We start from the raw sequence: 20,365 nt of genomic DNA on the forward strand, positions 1-20,365 counted from the left end.
CTATGTGGCAAATATGAGACAGCCATAGTTAAGTGGAAAACATTTTTCCACTTAATTTTGCCCCAACATTGTAGTTGATCAATTTGTAAGTTCCCCAAACCCAAAAGTCGAGTTTGGGCACAATTTGCATTTTAAAAGCAGCCCTATAACACAGGGCTACTTTTAAACTGACCTCAGGCTTCAGCAGTGCACACATGCAAGCGCAGAAAGGGCTGCTGGCCTCTAAACTGCCATGCCTTATTATATTCTAGGGACTTAAAAGTAGTTCTAATCCCCCTGCCCTATTATGTACTAGGGCCTTATAGGAGAGGTCATGCCAATCATAGGGGGTACCCTAACCCATAGTGCACCCTAGTGTATGTAGGTGTTTTCACTGTATTTTTAAGTGCCTCTTTCAGAATAGAACTGGCTGTTTAGGCAGAGGCCAGGGTCAGTCAGTCAGGTACCACCAGTACCAGTCAGCAAAAAGTTGGGGAGTGCCCAGGGCGGCTTTGCAACACTAGAGAAACACAAACTCAGAATGTAAAACATAACACCATGGTTGGGGGGTTCTCTTCAATAATCAGAATGGATTTCTATCCTAATGAACCCATTTTCCAACATTAGGATAGGGAAAGACTGGGGAAAAATCATAACGTTCTAATCGATACATTGAAGTTTTTATGCAGCTCTTTGATGACGGTTAATAGCTCACTGTTCAATGTTAGGATTTTAACTTATAAACTTCAAATACCAAAAGAATATCTCAGACAAAAGCAGTAACTCACTGACCTTTTGAATTAAAACTTTCACTAGACAAGCCTTCGATCTCTCTCAAAAAAAGAACATTAATCACCAAAGTTATCTTCACATTTTTATTGTTGCCTGAAAATTGCTGGAGACCAGGAATGCAGCAGCAGGTACTTTTCAATAGTACAACAAAGAGGGACCCTGAAGCAATGAATGGGAGGGGAAGGTAGTCAGGGAATAATCAATACAAAAAACAGGAACACGTTCCCCCCACTGACACAATATATATACGCAATAAGTCCATAAATTAAACTGTGTCCACAGACCAAACAAAAAAAACAAAACAACAAAAAAAAAATGTTATTTTTTTCACATTTTCATTTATTTTTCTAAAATGATGCTATACATACTACTGTAACTGTGGTAGCAAAATTGCTACTGATGTTCAATTATTACATATACATCAAATACATTATAAAATAGACTTTGACACAATGGATTTTATAGAAAGAAAACAATCATATGCACAAAGCCAAACAATATTTAAAGTTGATTCAAACATTTCAAACATATCAAAACGACAGCAAAAAGTAAAGAATTATTGAGAGAATACAATATAACCAAGACAGTAAAGCGCCTAACAGTAGTATGTATAGCATCATTTTAGAAAAATAAATGAAAATGTGAAAAAAATAATTGTAAAATTATTATTTTTTTTGTTTGGTCTGTGGACACAGTTTAATTTATGGACTTATTGCCTATATATATTGTGTCAGTGGCACGTACTTTTCAAACCATAATGCACTTGCAAACAAGACGCCCCCACCCTAAGTCAGCGGCCTTTGTTTGCTTTGTGCATTAAGATGCAAGATTCATATATGTTTTTTTTAAACATTTGGTCTCATTACTATATGAATGTAAATAACAATAAAGCATACATGCAAACTGTGACTACATGCCTGCTTTTCTCAATATTTCACTTCGAAAGTATGCAATTGTATTTGTTTAACTGGCGTTGATTTGTATAGGGTCACTGGAAAGTGCACAAGGTTGTCCCTGTCCCCCCCCAGAATTTTAGTGTCTCCTACGCCCCTGTCGCTGAGGAGTTCGCTAATTACTATGAGGCTTTTTACACGTACACCACCGATGTGTCAGGTACTGACTGAGGAATTCCTGAGGGGATGTGACCCTACCTCAGTTGACTGACAAAGACAAAGGCATGTTAGATGAAGACCTGACCGTAAAAGAACTGAGTCGGGCAGTCCGCACCCTTCAATCGGGGAAAGTAGTGGGGCCAAATGGCCTACCGGTGGAGGCATTCAGATGCATGTTAGACAAATCAGCAGAGCACCTTCAAGAAATGTTTCAAGGGGTTAATAAAGATGTTCTTTGGTCAAGGACCAAAGAATGGTAGTGATAGTGGTGATCCCTAAAGAGGGTAAACCGCCAACGGACTGTGGATGTGGATCTTATAGACCCATTTCATTGCTTAACTACGAGGCTAAAGTACTGGCCAAGGCTTTGGCACTTAGTCAGTGAACAGTGATTACCTCCTTGATACATCTGGATCAATCCGGATTTATGCCACAAAAGGGGACACATTTGAACCTGCGCAGACTATATGGGATCATGCATGTGACAGAATCCGCTCTTGTGGAGCCGGAGGATCTTCTCTCCATAGAGACTAAAATGGCATTCGATATTGTGTAATGGAGTTATCTTTTACAGTTCTACCACAACTGGATTTTGGGTATAGATTTATTGGCTGGGTCAGGCTCATACGCCCACCAACTGGCAAGCGTGCGAGTTAATAACTCAGTGTCCAGAGTTATTAACTCGTCCAGAGTGTTTGCCCTTGGGAAGGGTACGAGACAGGGTTTCCCCCGTCCCCAAAGTTCTTTGATTTGGCACTAGAGCCATTGGCGGCCTGGCTGAGTAAAGATCCCCTTGTCTGGGGAATCTGGGTGGAAGGTGAATGGAATAAACGTAACTTAATATATGCGGAAGATGTCCTACTATATGTCATGAGACCCATGCAGTCCATTCATCAGAGACTGCCAATTTCCCACATATTTGGAATCACTCAGGTTATCGTATAAATTGGGACAATTCCCTACTTTTCCCACTGGTGGGGACAGTACAGCTATTGGCATCTAGATGTATAGTACCAGTTGAGGTGACTGGATTCAAGTACTTAGGGTTTAAAGTGACCAGACAGGTGCAGACCTTTAATATTATGAACCTGGCCATCCAATTGGACAGATTCTGTAGGGATGCTCACCATTGGCGGTTACTCCTACTCTCATTAATGGGCAGAGCAGTCATATTTAATATGATGACTCTCCCGCGTCTGATATATATTTACGAAACACGCCCTTTCCAATTCCACCAGCCTGTTTTCCAGAGGCATAACTAGGACTATTATTGTGGAAAGGCGGTACCTTTCGCATAGCCATGCAAAAGTTGCAGAGAAGAGTTTGGCTGCCTGTGTCTGATGTCAAGAAGTATTCCCTGGCCGCACAGTTGGTTACAGTGAACGACTGGGTATTTGGAGACCAAGCGGAGCCAGCATATAGAGTAGACGGAATGGCAAAGAGTGACAGGGGATAGCCCCCACCTACTGTACCATAGGAAGAGTGAACGTAGTCTGCGTTTCCATACCAAAACAGTTGTGATGGCTTGGAGAGCGGACACAGATTGTCTGGGGTGGGAGAAAAGGCTGACTGAGATGACTCCACTCTGGGATAGTGACCTTCAGGGAGTGGGGGAGTTGCAGGGCTTTCATAAATGGTACTAATAGGACTGGAAAAATTAGGAGACATATGGAGGTGACTGGTCTACATTTCCTTCGCGACTCTTCAACAGGAATATGACCTGGGTGAAAGTGAGTGGCTCAGATACCTACAGTTGGAACGCATTTTCCGGGGCCACATCCGTGAGGGTGAAGTGTTAGTTGAGGCAGCCTGTTGGAAGACCAACTTCTGACAGACCCTTTAACCGACAAGGCGATCTCACTAATACATAAAAAATTGATAAACAATGCACCAAATCCATTGGGGCAACTGAGGGCAGCTTGTGAGAATGATCTTGGACCATTAGATGAGGACTGGCTGGAGGCAATGCAGGGCCCGAGGGAGGTAGCCATAAGGTCTCGCTTCAGACTAATCCAAATCAAGATTTTACATAGAACATTACTCCAGGCCACTACTATATTGCTTGGGAAGAGCTGAAAACACATTGTGTCAGCGGGGATGTGGCCAAGAAGATACCTTTTGCCACCTATTACGGGACTGTCTATTGATTCATAAATATTGGACAGAAGTAGTGAGGATCATGGCAGAAGTGGATGGGTTGGAGGTCTCATTGGAAGCTAAATAGCTTTTGCTGCTGATCCCTGGGGCGGAGACCTGGCCAAGATATAAAAAGATTATGGTTGGCGATGGCTGTGGTAGTAGCCAAGCACAATATAGCATGGGGCTGGAGGCGGCATCTCTATCGAGACTGGCTGACTGGGAGGCAGACCGATATTAGTGCTGGCAAGCTGAGCGTACAATTTATTTGAGTAGAGGATGTCCACATAAATGAGACGGTATGGGGGATTGGCCGGAATACCAGGGGCTGTAGACGGGGTCAGTTAGGTATCGTGAGAAGAACTGGGTATCACTAGGTTAGCTGGGAATATCGAAAGGGATTGTTAATATGACTATTGTCTACTCTGATGAATGGGTTAATGATATACTGTACAATATAATCTCACTGTATTGTTGCTTGAGCACGGATAAATAAAAAGATTTAAAAAACAAAATATTATCAATCTGTGAAGCTGGGTATCAAAGCTCACTTCCATCCTCAATAACACGACCGTCTGCGTCTGTTTTAACCCAGGGCTACTGAAAATTGAAAAAGTTGTGAAGAAATATTAGGATCTCCCAGAGTCTCAAAGCATGAGGTTCTGCAGGAAGCAGGCGAAAAAAGATGGAATGGATTAGATGCTGTTTGTGCTTTTGTCTGAGTATTTTTTTACTTCATATGCCAATGAATGAAAGACCTCAAACGTTATATATTTCAATACTGAATCAGTAATATTGTTGTGCTTTCCACAACTTTGGTCTAATGAAAAAGAGCAGTTTTTTTCTTCTGATTATATTGTAGATGTTCCAGTTTTCTTTGTGGCAATACAAAGAAAAAAAGTCAAAGGCATCCAGCAAGGACCAAGATTCACAAAGTTAGGTAGACACTTGGTAACACTGACCTTTGTGCCTGTACGCTATTGATAAACAATGGAGGGGTTTAGATAAAATTAAACAGAGTGGCATATTGAGATCTCCTGGTGAAAACCGAGGCATGGATACCCCGGCTTTCATTATACGAACACCAACATACCACTCACAAAATAACTTTTTTGTTGTAGCACAAACTAGACTCAAAGGTATCTGAGCGCTTTACATGAACAAAAGTTGTGTTACAAATGGATACATTCATTGTCACGGGGAGATTAAGTGATTCGCCATTAATCACAGAATGTTGAGCGAGCGTCCCTGTCGAGACTCTAACCCAGTTCCCTAGCTTCAAGGTCGACCGCTCTCTTTTCTACACAATGTAACAGGTCCCCCTCACCTCTACAGAGATCAACACTAAGTGTCATTGGTTAAGTAACAAGTAGTGTTTTGCACAAAAACACATTAAGAGAGATACTCTTTAAGATTAAACTCTCCTTCATTGTCGGAATCCAAGATCACAATGACTTCAGGCTGACAAAGTGTCAAAGAAGACTGAAACACAACAGTGCTTAGAGGAAAAGAGAAACGTGAATTTGTTAGGTTATGTATCAAGTGGGAGAAACCTTGTACGGATGTATCATTATATATTTCTTTATCTATTTTGTCTTATTTTTTCTCGCTTTTTAGGGGAATCCGCAGAAAAGGACATGTCCAAGGCAGTTTTTCCTACCAGTCTGATAACTAATTTCTTCTTGAAAGCCTTGAGCACAGGTATACATGATTCAGTCCTGGGAATCTGGAAGAAATAGGCTGAAATGACTTAATCCCTCTCAATGAAAAGACCTGCCTAAAGGTCTATCACTTTTCTACCTAGATTTGGCTATGTACGCCAGATCTACCTTCAAGCACTCGGACTGTAAAATGGCATGCAAAATTATCTGTGTGAAAAGACCCTAAGGTACTGCAGGACCTCTGGACTTGCAAGTGCATATGCCTGAAGGGTCTCAGTCAGAAAAGAGAGAAAATCTCTGGAATTGGTGTGGTGACCTTTACATTCATACATAAAGGCTTTACCATTATGGAAACCAAGCAACCTGGTCAATCTTTGCTAAGTGCATTAGTGATCATTACACTTCTAAGTCAAGGAACTTGTTTCGCACTTTATCTCTAAAAAATGGTTCTTCAAAGACCTCTTCCAAATTACTGCAAAACATAGGCAGACAACTTCAGATGGTTAGGTTTATAAACATTAAACACACACCCTATGAGGGTCTGCTGCTGAACGCCTTCCGATGCTCACAAGACATTTTCAGCTACATGTGTGAAAGGAGCAATGTGGAACTCAGGGGGAAGCCAAATTATGCTTCCTGTTGATAGACAGAAAAGAAAAAAAAAGAAAAAAAAGAACTGGGCTGCGATGACGAGCCACACAGAGTTAGGTTCCAAAGGTGAGGATCAACAAGCAATTATAGCAATGGGGTTCCACTACTGAAGTTACTTTTACTACATAAATCTTGTCGAGGTCCAACCTGATACTGCAGCCAGCAGGTAAGTTAAAGGTAAAGGACACAGGAGCAATTAGATGTTTCAAAGAGGTTACTATGGCCTGCCTGCTCTTCAGAAAAGATTGGATACATACTGGTCGGGCAGTGACAACTACCATTAGGTTGGGTTGTTATAGCAGGCAGCATATTCCAACGACTACTGTTTACCTCTCATGCAGAAGACATTTTTAGGACAACAAGTGGCACTAGTCATCTTTCTGTAAGGGTTAGTCGCTGGGCTTAATTTAAAATCTGAGCTTCTGGGCGCAAATATTGCACTCTGTAAATACCATACTACGGGTGTGGTATTACCATACCTTTCTGATTTGTGAACTTAGTTACAGGGGATGATGCAATAAAAATGTGATTTCCCTGGTCCAACATGCGAAAAACTTTAAATATTGCCAAGCATGGTGGAGAAATCCACACTCGCAAATGAACATACATCTACCAGAAAGCCCTTTCTGAACTCTTAGCAGGTATATAAAGATAAATTAGGTTATAAATATACACCTACAATCGAATTTACCATTGTTAACAGGGCCTAAAGTGTTTCAATAATGCTGTTAATATTTAGTTTCAAGTGTATTTTACAATATTGTGTTATTAATGTAATGAATTCAAGTAAGTCATACTGTTCGTAGCAGTGTCTGGTGTGATCTCACAACTGTGCATTGCATATGGCTTCATGGTCAGTGCAGTTGTTTCGCCGCTGACTTTGGATGGTTTATAGGATTTCTGATAAGTCGGCTAAACAGGATCCTTGGCAAGATCTAAAAGTCTTGCTAATGTTTAAGACTTTTCTTCCCTTGAGAACGGTGCAGGTCTCATCTACTTTTCACATTGCGATCCACCCCAATCCTCTGAAGGAATACGTCAGTAAGGGATGAAATAGAGGCTTTTCATGCCAAGTAAAATGCCACTTTATGGGAGATGACAAATGAGACGATGCACTGCTGAGATTACTTACGCAGACCCATGGGTGCTTGAGCGCCTCGTGTGCTGTGATTCGTTTGGCGGGATTTATGGTGAGCATCTGGTTTATAAGGTTTTTGGCTTCAGGTGTGACGGTATCCCACTCTGGGGATGGAAACTGAAAACAGGAAAGATAACAAGAGACAAGACTGTAAAAAAACATTCACAAACAGGCAGGCAAGTTCAGAGAGTCTCAAAAGTTGGCAGGCTCATTTGCTCAGTGCTCTCCAATTAATCTTGGGCACAAAACAGCCTGTCGTCACACAGCATGTCTGTCGGAGCTCAGAAGTAAATGAATGCTGCACCTTCCATACTTTGTTAAAGGTATAACTAACATGCAACAATAGGGTCCCGGATAGGGTTCAAATGAACGAAACAAAAAAAAAAAAGGTACCATCGTAGTGATACCTCAATCCATTATGCCCAATTTGTAATAAGGGCCATAGGTTTTAACAAGGAGAGAACTCCAAACATAGCTCTGCCGCCTATCCGGCCTCTCATCAGTTAGGCAAAATTTACATACCAAGGAATAATTTTCAGGTTATTACTCACATCATAAGCTCCAGCTTTGATCTGTTGGTACAGCTTGTGCTGGTCTTCATCCCAAAAAGGGGGGTATCCAACCAGAAGGATGTAAAGGATCACCCCTAAAGAAAAAGAAAAAGCGGTAAAAGGTGAGGGAGTGGTTTCGAGAAGTAGTCAAGGAAAATGATAAACTGGTGATTAGAGCAAAAGGGCAGTACTGCCATAGTAGGCGCAGTACTAACAACATCATAAGTACCACTGTGCAACATGAATACAAATATGCCCTCTATAGCCAAGACTGACAATTATGGAGTTTTAGGAAGGTTAAGCTATTTTCCTGTAAGAATAGTTCATGCAATGAGCTTATCTCCTAGATTTACAGGGTGTGCCTAACTTTCAGCTGTGAAGAAGCACCCCAGAACAATTCTCTTAAGATGCACACTTCAAGAGAACAATGACGATACAAATACATTTTTGATTTTCATTACATGTAAGTATTGTATACCCATGTTGCTCAGATACATACCACCGACTCTAGTACAATTGTAATGTCAGATATTGCGCCAATATGTTCCTCAGTTAGAGAGGGTGGAAGCTATTCAGATCCTAACAGAAGAGAACAGCAAAATGTTCTTCTCCAGCAAAAGTCAAACTGTGAATACTATAGAGGAGCAAATCAATATAGAAACTCAGGATGATAAATGTATCTACATGGATCTTGAGGAATGCCTGGCCTTTCTGGAAAACGCTCTTATTATCGGAGTGCAAACAGTTGTGTTTACAAAACATATAATTGGATTTTCAAATGGTATACATGGACAAATTCCCACATTAGAACTCTAGTGAAAAGGGCTGCAGTGTCCACTTTAACCGGAGTACATTCAGCTCTCTATTGGTCCTTCCATAATAGTCTAATTATAATTATAGACTCTAATACAACAATACTCTACCCAAAAACTGTCAGAAAGCCCCATACAAGATATCCAATTACAACTCAGATGTTTTAATAATGGAAACAGGATTAGGAGATACCAGCATATTTACCAGAAATGGCCACAAGATTACTGAGGGATGGACGTTCCAAAGCATTTTTCCTTATTACCAGTAGTGTTATAAATTCATTCTTCTTCCCGACTCCCTAAAGCAGGGTTGGGGCACTCCCAAATTATAACATTTATGACAACGCATTGGAGGTTCCATTGAGGCCCCATTTTCAATGTTTCACTGTTCCTAGAAAGCCGGGGACAACCGCTACCTTCTAACCATACTACTTTATGAAATCTAAACGCATTTTGGGTGAAGATTATCACTTTCATGTCCAAAAAGGTACACCTATAGCTCTGGACAAAAATGTTCACCAAACTAGAGAACTTTGCCTTTTTGGGTCTCACCTAAACAGTAGGTCCATCAAGTCTATTGTTCTTAATAAAATAAAATTAAAAAGCGGGTTGGGGGCTTTTAGAGCAGGTGTCGCCAGCAGGTAGCTCGTGAGCTACCGGTAGCTCTCCAGCAACTGTGAGTAACTCTCCTGTGTTCAGTCTAGCCTATTAATATAGAAGCTTTTGCTTGGTTAAATTATAATTTAGTATACTCAAATTTAAAAGCATGTTCTCAAGATGAAAATGTGTCTATTCTCAGAACTCATAACTTTGATGTTTGACAAAAAATAGAGCATTTTCAAAATGTTTTTAAAGCGGTTATATTATTGAGTTGGGGAGGTTTATTACTCCTATTACCTTAGTGGCAGGGGGATTGCAGCCATGGCTTTTACGTATTACCCATGTACAGTCGCTTCAAATTCACAAAAGATTTTTTTACATTAGTGCAGGAAACTCTGCCTCATACACTGAAGTGATTACTGCTGAGAATCTTGGATGGGGTGGTCACTATTACATGACTAGTATTAGTAGCTCGGGATGATTTCCACTTAACATAAGTAGCTCTTATTACAAAAAAAGTTGCAGACCCTTGGCTTAGAACCTGCCTGTTTTTTTTTACCATTGGTTGGCACCAACGTCACTTTTTTTTTTGGTTCTCATTGAGTAAGTGGGTCCTGGGTTGACTTCCTCTTGTGTTATTCTCCTTTGATGGAGAATGGACGAAGTACTGGTTGATTTATTCATACTGCCCACACTCCGATACGCATACTATTTTCTTCTATTGTTGCTTTTAATGTCGTCATTGCTGCTTGCCAACTGTTATTCCTTGCCCCATCCCCTCTTCAGTGGGGTGAAGATGTCCCAGCAATGACCAGAACCCCGTGGTGCCTAGGTAATGCAGTTGTATGACTACTGCTGCGCTTAGGTATACTGTTTGCACCGCTTGCACTGACCGTTCCCCTCAACTGCTTGCACTAACAGCTCTCTTCACTCAAACCACAACCCACAGACATGATCCTGCAGCCTCTTATTGCGACTCAAACCTATTTGCTCAGCCTGTAGCATAGTTTGTGATGAACAGCATCTCGATTGTTGAGAAATCCTCATTCTTGTATTCAGACTATAGCTACAATGTTCTCCCACCAGCAGTTTACAATATTGCGAATTGGGCTTGTAGTGCCTTTGACATACCCAGTGCTTTAAATGGGCATTGTTGGACTTTGCCCTTTTTGGCTAAAGTTCCCTAAACTTTTTGCATTCCCCCTAGACCTTTTTTCTGACATGGTGTTGCCAACTTAGATGCTTTGGGCACTTTGCCACTGCTGATCAGTGTCAAAGTGCAAGTGTTCCCTGTATAAAGTGTAATGGTAATTGGTTGTCCATGACTGGTATGTTTGCCTTACTAGTAAAGTCCCTAGTAAAAGGCTAGTAATGCAAATGCTACTAGTGGGCCTGCAGCACTAATTGTGCCACCCACAAAAGTAGCCTTAAAGAGAGAACTCAGGCCTGCCACTGCAGTGCCTGCGCGCAGTTTGTTAAACTGCCATTTTTCCTGACTAGTGCACCCACTTGCCAGGCCTTACCCTTCCCTTTCAATGCACATCAGACACCCCTATGGTAGGTCCAAGGTACCCCCCTGGGCAGGGTGCAGTGTATGTGAAAGGTAGGACATGTAATGAGGTGTGTACCATGTCCCAACAGTGAAATTCTCTTCATTTCGTTTTTTACTGTTGAAAGGCCATCTTGCCCATAGGACAGACTGGGGAAGGCTGTGTAGTATGTTTCCAGCCTATCTTACCCTAGGCTTAAGATGGAGGTGAAGTTTGGTGTGCCTGAACTCACAATTTAATAACACATCTTTTTGTGAAGGTGGTTTTTGCATTGTGTGTTTAGAAACCACTCTTTTAGAAGTGGCTGGGTTTTTGTGCTCTAACATTTCTGTGGGTCTCTGCCTGGTTGTGGATTGACTGTCTGGATCTGAAAGTGATTGGATCTGGGGAATGTCTTGACCCAGGGGAGGAGGTGAGACAGCAACAGGCTGACCTGCATCTGGAGTGTAGGGGGGAGGAGTAGCCCCTGGAGGTGAAGAGGCCTGGGTTGCTGCCATAAAACATTGGCTCCATCTCCTGCTGAGTGATTGAGGATCCAGACCCCCACTATCAAAGGAAGGTGTCACTGGCAGGGAAACACCCAGAACGAACTGGTTTGGACACAAAGACTTCAAAGACATTTAGGGGTATAACTATGAGAGTTGAAACCCCTGAACGTTGGAATTGGACTGTTCAAGACTGTAAAGGATTGAAACTACGTTGTGGTCAAGAGGAACCTCTGCCACTGAAGAAAAAGCTGAAGAGACTGAAGGAAAGGACTGACGCTTGCTGTGTGTTCTGGGGCTGGCCTAAAGTTTGCTGATTTAACCAAGGAGAGGCTAAAGGGACTTTGCTGTGTGCACCTGCTTGAAATTACTTGGCTGTGTGCTGTGTCCTGAAGTAACTTATCCCCAAGGGCCCGAGGAGAGCTGGCTCCCTGTTGCGGAAACTTAGGAACACAAAGGTTTCCAGATGGGTCTCAGCGACGCTGTGTGCGTGTGCTTCATGCAGCCTGAGATCTTCGTGAGGATTGTCCTTTGATCGTGCACACCCGGAGCCCAAGTGAGTCTCTGCGACGCTGAGTGCGTGTGCTTCGTGAAGCCTAAGACCTTCGTGAGGATTGTCCTTTGATCGTGCACACCCGGAGCCCAAGCGAGTCTCAGAGACGCTGTGTGCATGTGCTTTGTGCAGCCCGAGACCTTCGTGAAGATTGCCCAGTGAACGTGCACACACGAAGCTCAAGTGAGCTCAAGTGAGTCTCCGCGACGCTGTGTGCGTGTGCCTTGTTGCAGCCTGGGATCTTCGTTATCGCCATCGGCCCGGACCGGAATCCCCAGAGGAGCTGTGTCGCCAGCCCGAGCCTGCCGTTGCCAGAATGGGACCTCGAACCAACTCCGTCGGGGAGGGTCCGAGTTCCACTGCCCGGAATCAACCAAGTCACAGCGGAAGTCCAAGTCGTGAGAAGAGGAGAGCGAGGTCGCACCCCCCCAGTTAACGTGCGTCGCCGCCTGGGGCGGGGTGCGGGCTCGGAGAGAGACGCTCTCGGCCTCTCCCATCCCTGCAGCGCGAGCCTCTGCTCAAGCTCATATCGCGGCCCGTACTTGCCGAGGAGTGGCAGTATCGGGGCCGGAGTGTGGAGCTGCACTTTGGTTTACACCATACCTGTGTTGGGGCATATGTTGGCAGCAGCTGACCGCGAGTCAGTACGAGTGGCAGAAAGACTGTCTAAAGCACCGTGATTGGTTCCGGAGTGCATGACGCATTGCATTATTTTTGCATTACGAACTGCTTGATTGTTGCATAACGAACTGCATTATTTTTACATTGTGAAGTGCCTGATTCTTTCATTACGAACTGCATAGCATTGCATTAGGACTGCATTGGATCATCTAGAATTGCTCATCAATACCACCAGAACCTACAAGCGCTGGCTGGCCTAATAACCGCCAGGAGGAATATTACAAATACGCATATGTTGGATTTTTATCATGTGGTCTCAGCGTATTTCTTTTTATATAAACATATACTTGTTTTTTATGAAACTCGTGTGAAGTCCATTTGTGGTGTCATCATTGGATTACTGAGAGCGTGGTTGCAAATACTTTATACATTTGCCTTGGAGAGAAGCCTGGCTGCTCGTGCCAAGCTACCGAGGGGGTGAGCATGGGCTATCTAAGAAGGTGTCCTTCCTTTTCCTGACTTAGAAGCAAGGGTCCCTATTTGGCCTGAAGTACCTACCTCAGCCAGCTAGAGACCCCCAGTTCTAACAAGCATGTACTGTCTGGTATTGAGTACCTAGACTGCTTTGTAAGGACGAGTATTTGCACTTCTCAGCACTGCTTCAATGCTTTTAATGAAATGGTACTGGCACTTCTCAGGAGCAAACAGGTACTCCAAGGAGTGAGTACCTGCACTTCTACATCTCCATTTAAAGCACTGGACATACCCTCCTACCAAACGCCAATATTATGCTCAACATTAATTCACTGCACATTATTTTCCTTATCCCTTTGCAGCTGCTTTAGCTGAAACTAGTCTGGGAATGACTTTCTGTGGTGTGTCAGTCTGTTTTATAGTTAAAATAATTATACATTCCAAACTTGAATTACTGTTTCTAACAGCTAGGTGACTGATTTACATTACTGCCTGTGACGATTGGGTGACAGGAGGCAAAGGAGATTTTGGGGGGCAGCCGACTACAGAGAGGTATGACACCTGGGCAGATTGTGAGAGTGGCACAGTCCAAGAACTGCCATTTTGTTTGGGGCTACATTCGTAGTCCAAAATATGAAGGTTATATAAGGGACTAAATTTGGTTCCCTGCCACCATTTCAGATTCAAGTGACCTGGTAACTGGTGGCGGGAAGAGATTAAGCGTTTTTTCAGATAGTTAAGGCTTTTTCGATAATTGGTGTTTGTTCAGGTATATGTACTGGCATATAGTAAATAATATGTCTGCGGCAGAGCTCAAAGTATCGAAGGCGATGTGGCTTCTTAAAGAGGCTGGGTACCTCAGCCTCATGGTTGGGGAGGTGAGGCGGCGCGGTGTCCTCGGCCTGCCCACCCACCAGTCGTCAATATGTGTGACCGCAGTGGTGGTGGTGGCATATTCACCGATACAAAAGTGGAGGGTTGCGTCGTCATCTTTAGTGAGGGTGAGTGCAAGCAGCCGCTCCGTGTCCAGCGGGTAGGGTCGTTGGAGTGGCATGGAGGGGCTAAGTCAGCCTCCCACAATGCTACACGTTGCCCTACCACAGCCAGTTATGTACAAGTTGGCAGGCAAAATATGGGTACGGGCTACAGTTGGGGAGGTGAGGTGGACCGAGGTGGGGGTCAGGGAGGAGTACTGTGGGAAGATATTTTACAGTGGGTGGGATGATGGGAGATTTAGCTCCTTAGTTCCACAACAGACCAAAGAGTACAGGGTAAGAGCGTAGTATTGCATGCTGTAGGTTCACAAGGGCAATGTCCGGTGGTGTGGGGTGAGCGATGGGCGACATGTGGAGTTGCTTCAGGCAGGTCTGTGAAGAAGACTACGGCGTTACAGCAGATATCTGTGTTGCACAAAGCACTGGAGGAATTAGGATTGCCCCTGGCTGATTATGGCATGCATTCCTTCTGCACTAGTAAAACGTAGGAGGCAGGGAGTCAAGGCTGGGCGCACGCAAAGACATCATGTGCTTGGAGCAATGGTTCTTTGACTTATACAGGTGATATGTGCTGCTATTGTGCGATGAGGGTTGTGCGCTGGGCCAGACTTGTTAAACTCCTTACTGCTGCTTTGTTTTCTTTCAGGTTGAGTGGAGGGTCCAATGGCAGAGGACGAGGCCATCTGGGTGGTGGGCCATTCTTTCGTCAAGTGGGCCGAGTTTCAAGCTCATCAGAGAGTTTTTGGGGCCAATTTAGATTTCAATAAACATTTGTTCCCAATTACTTGTAAAGGAGGAAGGTGTTGGAGGGAGTATATTTGAACGGGATTCTCGAGAGGTAGGTGCCCGGATGTGCTGATTATTCACCTAGGGGAAAATGACCTTCTGAAGGAAGAGAAGGGGGTTGTTCTGATGAAGCAATGAAAAAGGACTTGTTACCGATCAAAGCAAATTAGGCCAGGTGCTTTGTCTTGTGGTCAGAGTTTATCCCAAGGAGGACCTGAAAGGGGGGAGGGGGCAACTAAGCCCGCCGCTACTGACAGGGCATGCAGAAAGGTAAATCAGTAAATGTTTCGTTTATGCAGGGAGGTTGAACTTGGTCGGTTTTGCCATTTCGAATTAAATTTGAGGCCCAGGAGTTTTTCCGGGTTGATGGGAGTCCATCTGTCACAAGTTGGAATAGATTTATATTTGTTGGAATCGAGGGAGGTTTTGTGTAGGACCCTGATCACCACAAAATAATGTGCAAGCCAAGAAAGGGGATGGGGGGCAGAAAATGTTTGCAGGCTCACTTGTTCTGGGTGGAGGGAGTCTGGAAAGTTTTGAAGGACTTGTCAGAAGTTTGGTTGGCGCTGCCAGTTGGTGAACCATGTGCAAAGGGAGGTTAGGCAATTAGTTCAAAGTTTAGTTTAGGACGTTTGGATGCTTAGGGGATCATACATGCAATCATAGGCTGTAGGGGGAATATAAAGTTGAAATAGTTGAAATGCACTATAGTTAAATTAGATAGCTGCGGGGTGAGCATGTGGGGGGACCATAGGGTTGGGAATGGGGACATTGGTTGTTCAAGTTGATGTATACCTAGCTTTTAGTTTTGTAAGGTGGTTTGCTAGTTAAAATTTGTGATGTGCACCTGTTTCAAAAAGCAGCCTTTTTTACTCAACAATGCGGTCTGTTACATGTGTTGTGCCCCGCTCTCTAAACAAAGCGATGCTATTATCACATCATTGTGACTCATCGCAGCGTGAGTCAATTGAGAACTGCTAGTGAGGCTAGTCGCAGGCATTATGACGGACACGATATGCGCCTATTGCACAATGTAGGAGACCACTTACGCAGTTAGGTTTGGATTGAATATTTGAAATCGAGACTATTGCACAACAGTGAATTTTGTTTTCTTTTTTTTTGTTGAGTTAACAGAGGAAGGAACACATTTATACGGAACTCAGGGGCGATATGTCAGTTTCGGTTTTTAGTCTTATTGTTATCAGTTATGCCATTAGCTATATTGTAGCCTACTGACAAATGCACATGCCATTAAAATTAACACTTCCTCTACAGTGTCTAGTCGGAGTTCGGGCAGCATGAACGCGACTTCAATTCCAGCTGCAAGGCACTAAGTTTGGTGCAGTGAATCTCTATTTATTAATACAAGTAGGAGTTAAAAAGAAATCCATTTACCATTGCAGCATTCAGAGGAGCAGCCCAGTTGCTTCCCTTCAATGCCATACCCACAGCGGCTGAGCCATTTCCTTTCGAGCCTGGAGCATTTGGCATCAAAAAGCACCCTCAACACTGAAACCCCTCATAAGTGATGTCAAGTGGAGAAGTGTGGCTCAATTGTTAGAGCGGCAGACCTCGATGCAGAGCACTGGTCCGGGACCAGGGTTCGATTCCCGTCGCGGCAGGGTCTCGGGCTATAAATTCCGCGGACTGGATATTCTCGCCTCAGTGCCTATTCTAATCATGGGTCCCACGCTGCAACTCTGGGCAATAGCTTGCTTAATCTCCACAACGGCCCCCCCGCGGCGGGATGCCTGGCTTTCACCTTGGGGATGCCCAGTACGGGTTATCTCACAGGGAAAAACCAGGACGGGTTCCCAAGGCAAGCGCCAAGATGCCCAAGGGTAGTTGAGCGCTATATAAGAACATATAATAATAATAATAATAATAATAATAATAATAATAATAATAATAATAATAATAAGGTCAAACCCACGACGAAACAATGCTACAGGAATCTCAAACAGACTGGCTGACTCACTGGCCAGGAGCTGTGTTTTTAATTTTTTTTCTTTAGGTTTTATATCCAATGTCACTTTTGCTATTTGGGGAAACATTGTGTAACCTACACAAAGAAAGGGGGCAAAAGGTCAGTGCCTTGAGCTATTGGATGTAATGCACGACAGTCATGTGCTAGCCAGGCAGCATTCATCAGCCTTTGCTTGTTGCACGTTCAGTCACAACTGAATAATGGACCAACTGTAAATATGTGCATGCACCGCGCAGAAGTCCACCTGCTGACATTGGGACCATACACCAGATTTAGATAGCTGCTGTGTGAGCATAGCTGATGAGCTTGCAGACAAAATAAGCGCACTCATCCCCTTAACACACACGGAAGGGAGTAAAATGTTTGGTGTTTTCCAGCACCCACGGCCACCCATCTTCTACATGTGTCACTGCCTCTAGAAATCACAGTCTAAAGTCAGTGTCCTGTGGAGAAAGCTGCTGCTGTCCTGGGGGGGGCAGAGGACAGGGGGCTACCAGGGTCAGACTAGCCTGTAGGGCAATCGGGCAGTGCCCAGTACGCTGGTCTCACAGGTCAGTACGTAAGCAATTGTTTTTAGCAGTTTATGTGCCTGTTTATGGCCAGATGGGCCATATTTTTACTGTCGATTTCCCTAATATTCAATCAATAAGGATTTATGAAGCACAGATGATCACCCGACAGGGTATCCAGTCACTTGAAGGCCCCGGAGGCTTATTCGAACGGTCAGATCTTGAGGGCCATTTGGAATTCTGGAAGTGAGGTGATGGTCCAGAGGTGCGTGGGGAGGTTGTTCCAGGTCTTTGCTGTGATAGGGGAGAAGGAAAGTCCTCCACTGCTGCTTTGGTAAATGCAGGGAGTGTTGGAAAGTGAAAGAGAGGCAGAGTGTAGTCTTTTGCCACAAGCATTGCCTGCTGCAAAGTAAAATGCATGAAGTCTTCCACACCTTCCAAAACATCTAGACAGCATGTCTCCCCAAGTACAAATTTGGGCGGATTTGCAAATATGGGCCACATTTTTCGATATCTGGTTTGCTAATGTGGGCTACTTTTATTTTTCGTGCCTGGGCCCATTTTCTGTCCCAGTTTGACCCTGGCGGGTTGCGGTAACCAGCATGCTCCAGGAGGCTGTCTGCACCAACAGACCCCTCCAGTCCTACCGGACCCCTCACAGAGTTTGAAGGAAGAAACATCCATGGCATGTTCAAGCACTGATAGCCATTCATCATATACATGTTTTACTGTAAAACAGTTTTTAACACCAGCATTAGCAAAGCCAATAGTTCTCGCCTACGCAAGAGCTATTGGATTTGTCTGTGCTTTATTTAGCCATGTTGTATAGCAGCTTGCTGCTGTGTAGCATGGCTGAAAGTAAAGGGAAAAAGCGATATGACGTAGCCAGCACACACCGCATAATAACATTTTTAAAAATCTTTTGTCACAATGCTGTACAACATGCCTAAAACACATTTACAAAAACAATAGCTTTCACATAGGCGAGACAGATCGGCTTTGCCATTGCTTGTTTCTTCATGTGCGTAAAAGATTTTTGCCCTGTGAAAGTGAAATCCTGTCTGTGGAAAAACTGCCTGGATTTATCAGTCCCTGCATTGTAGAAGGCAAAAAGCTCCATAAAGGTGCAAGCTGCTCTGGCTCTTCTAAATGTCAGTCCATTCGCTATTCAGAATGCCCTGGATGCAGGGACCAGTTCGGATTGGCTGAAGGGCAGTCAATCCGATCAGCTAGAACAGCAGTTATGTTTTTTACTGGATGGAACCGACAACCAACAGAACTGGCCCACTAACAGCACTGCCTCTTCTCTTCTGAAAAGCATTGTTTAACATGGAAAAGGAGAATATTTGGACTATACAAATGTATGGTGAATTGGATTCTAGAAGATCATTTTAAGCAACAGATTTGATCATAGCGGTTGCCTGAGGAATACATGTAGGGACTTGGTACCCAGCTGTTGCTGCCGAGCGTGAAGCCCGTATTGCCCAGCAGCTAAATGTGAGCAGATGCACAGTACGCAGCAGCTCTTATTAAATTTTATGAACAGTGACTTAGCAACCCACGAGTGCTGCTGTGTAATACATGCAAGGTCATAGGAGTCGGTATGTTTAGCTCAATATCACGTAGAGGAACTAAGTAGACAGCAGATCCTGCTCAATGTCATGTGTAGGCGGTTGGTAGGCAGCAGATCAATCACCCTGCTGAATAATGCCTGTACAGTCTAAACAAGGACTTACCAACGGACAGGTTCTGCTGGTTGTTTGTGCACAGAGGAAGCGGCCTGGTGCCTCTGTTGCATAAAGAGTACAGGGTTCTAGCTGCCTGCAAATGCTTCCGAACAATGAGTGCAGTTACGTAACTGTCGAGAGCTGCTGCACCCTATTGTGTGCAGTGAGTTAGCTGCCCACAAATGCTGCTGAACTATGTGTACAAGGACTAGGCTGCCTATACCTGCTACTGCATAGCTTGCACAATGGCTTCTCTGCCTACCGCTCATGCTGTATTATGTATGCAGGGACTTAGCAGGCTCCAGCTGCTGCTTTATAACAAGTTCAGGCCACCATACTTTTTGTGAGAACAGACTCAGCTCTTGTAGCTTCTTGTTGTACAATGAGAAGTTTCTTTGCATTTTAAAGGGCATGGGCTCCCGAGAGGTTCTCGAGCTGCTCCTTGGTGTTTGCAGCACAGTGCTCTTACGCCCCCCAACCCCCTCCCCTGGCAGCTCCACATATTACATAAAACCTCTGTGTATTCTTCACGGCAGAGCCAATTCATCTTGCAAGTCACAGACTCAGCAGATCTGTGTTTCAGCTCTAAAATTATCCATCCCTGGAGGCCAAGCATCACCCCATTCAGCTGCACATTCCTGCATTATTAATGCTCGGCCCATGTCCCCCTCACGTAATAAGTTTGTATCCGAGACTGCAGTTCTGCTGAAACTTCTGCAGCAGCTTGGCTGTTTGGCCAGGCATCTGCTGGGGCATAAGAGCCTCTATGGTCATTCAAATTCCCTAAACACTAATCATGAGACCCTGAAGCACTAATCATGAGACCCTGAAGCCCTGATGGGTCAGAGGATGGGGCAATCAGGGAGCATAATCCTTTGGTCTTTGCTTTAAGACCCTGTTGGCCTGGTAGTTGTTTACCGCAGCAGAAACCCCCCTAAGCGAACATCCATGGTCTTGACGTCAGAAATCAAGGTTAAGCGATCACACCAGCAGAAAAGCAATTACTCCCCTTCACTGCAGGGGACATCATTACTGCCTGAATATACACATAGGTTGTCTCCCACCCACCTACAATTTCGTTTTGGGGCTACTCTCCATCATTATGATTTAGCTATTTCCAGCTTTTTTTTTCTCTTGAAGTGCTCGGATAGTTAAGTAACCCCCATTAAAACCCTCTGCTCTCTGTGAAAATTTCTCAACGCTACACTGATCAAAGAGGGTAAAGGCATAGTGAACCAAATCAGTA

The 20,365-nt window shown here is 44.1% G+C and overlaps 1 protein-coding gene across 50 annotated transcripts in view; it reads right to left on the minus strand.

Moving 5' to 3' along the window:
• Window positions 1–20,365, minus strand: part of CAMK2B (calcium/calmodulin dependent protein kinase II beta) — a 925,878-nt gene that overhangs the window by 370,689 nt on the left and 534,824 nt on the right. For all 50 annotated transcript variants that reach the window (XM_085635972.1, XM_085635963.1, XM_085635953.1 and 47 more), the window contains exons 9-10: window positions 8,021–8,115; window positions 7,464–7,586 (exon numbers count right to left, since the gene is read on the minus strand). In XM_085635972.1, coding sequence (XP_085492098.1) covers window positions 7,464–7,586; window positions 8,021–8,115 — 218 coding nt within the window. The remainder of the gene's footprint in view (window positions 1–7,463; window positions 7,587–8,020; window positions 8,116–20,365) is intronic.

The sequence above is a fragment of the Triturus cristatus genome, chromosome 11, assembly GCF_964204655.1.
Source record: "Triturus cristatus chromosome 11, aTriCri1.1, whole genome shotgun sequence".
Lineage (NCBI taxonomy): Eukaryota > Metazoa > Chordata > Amphibia > Caudata > Salamandridae > Triturus > Triturus cristatus.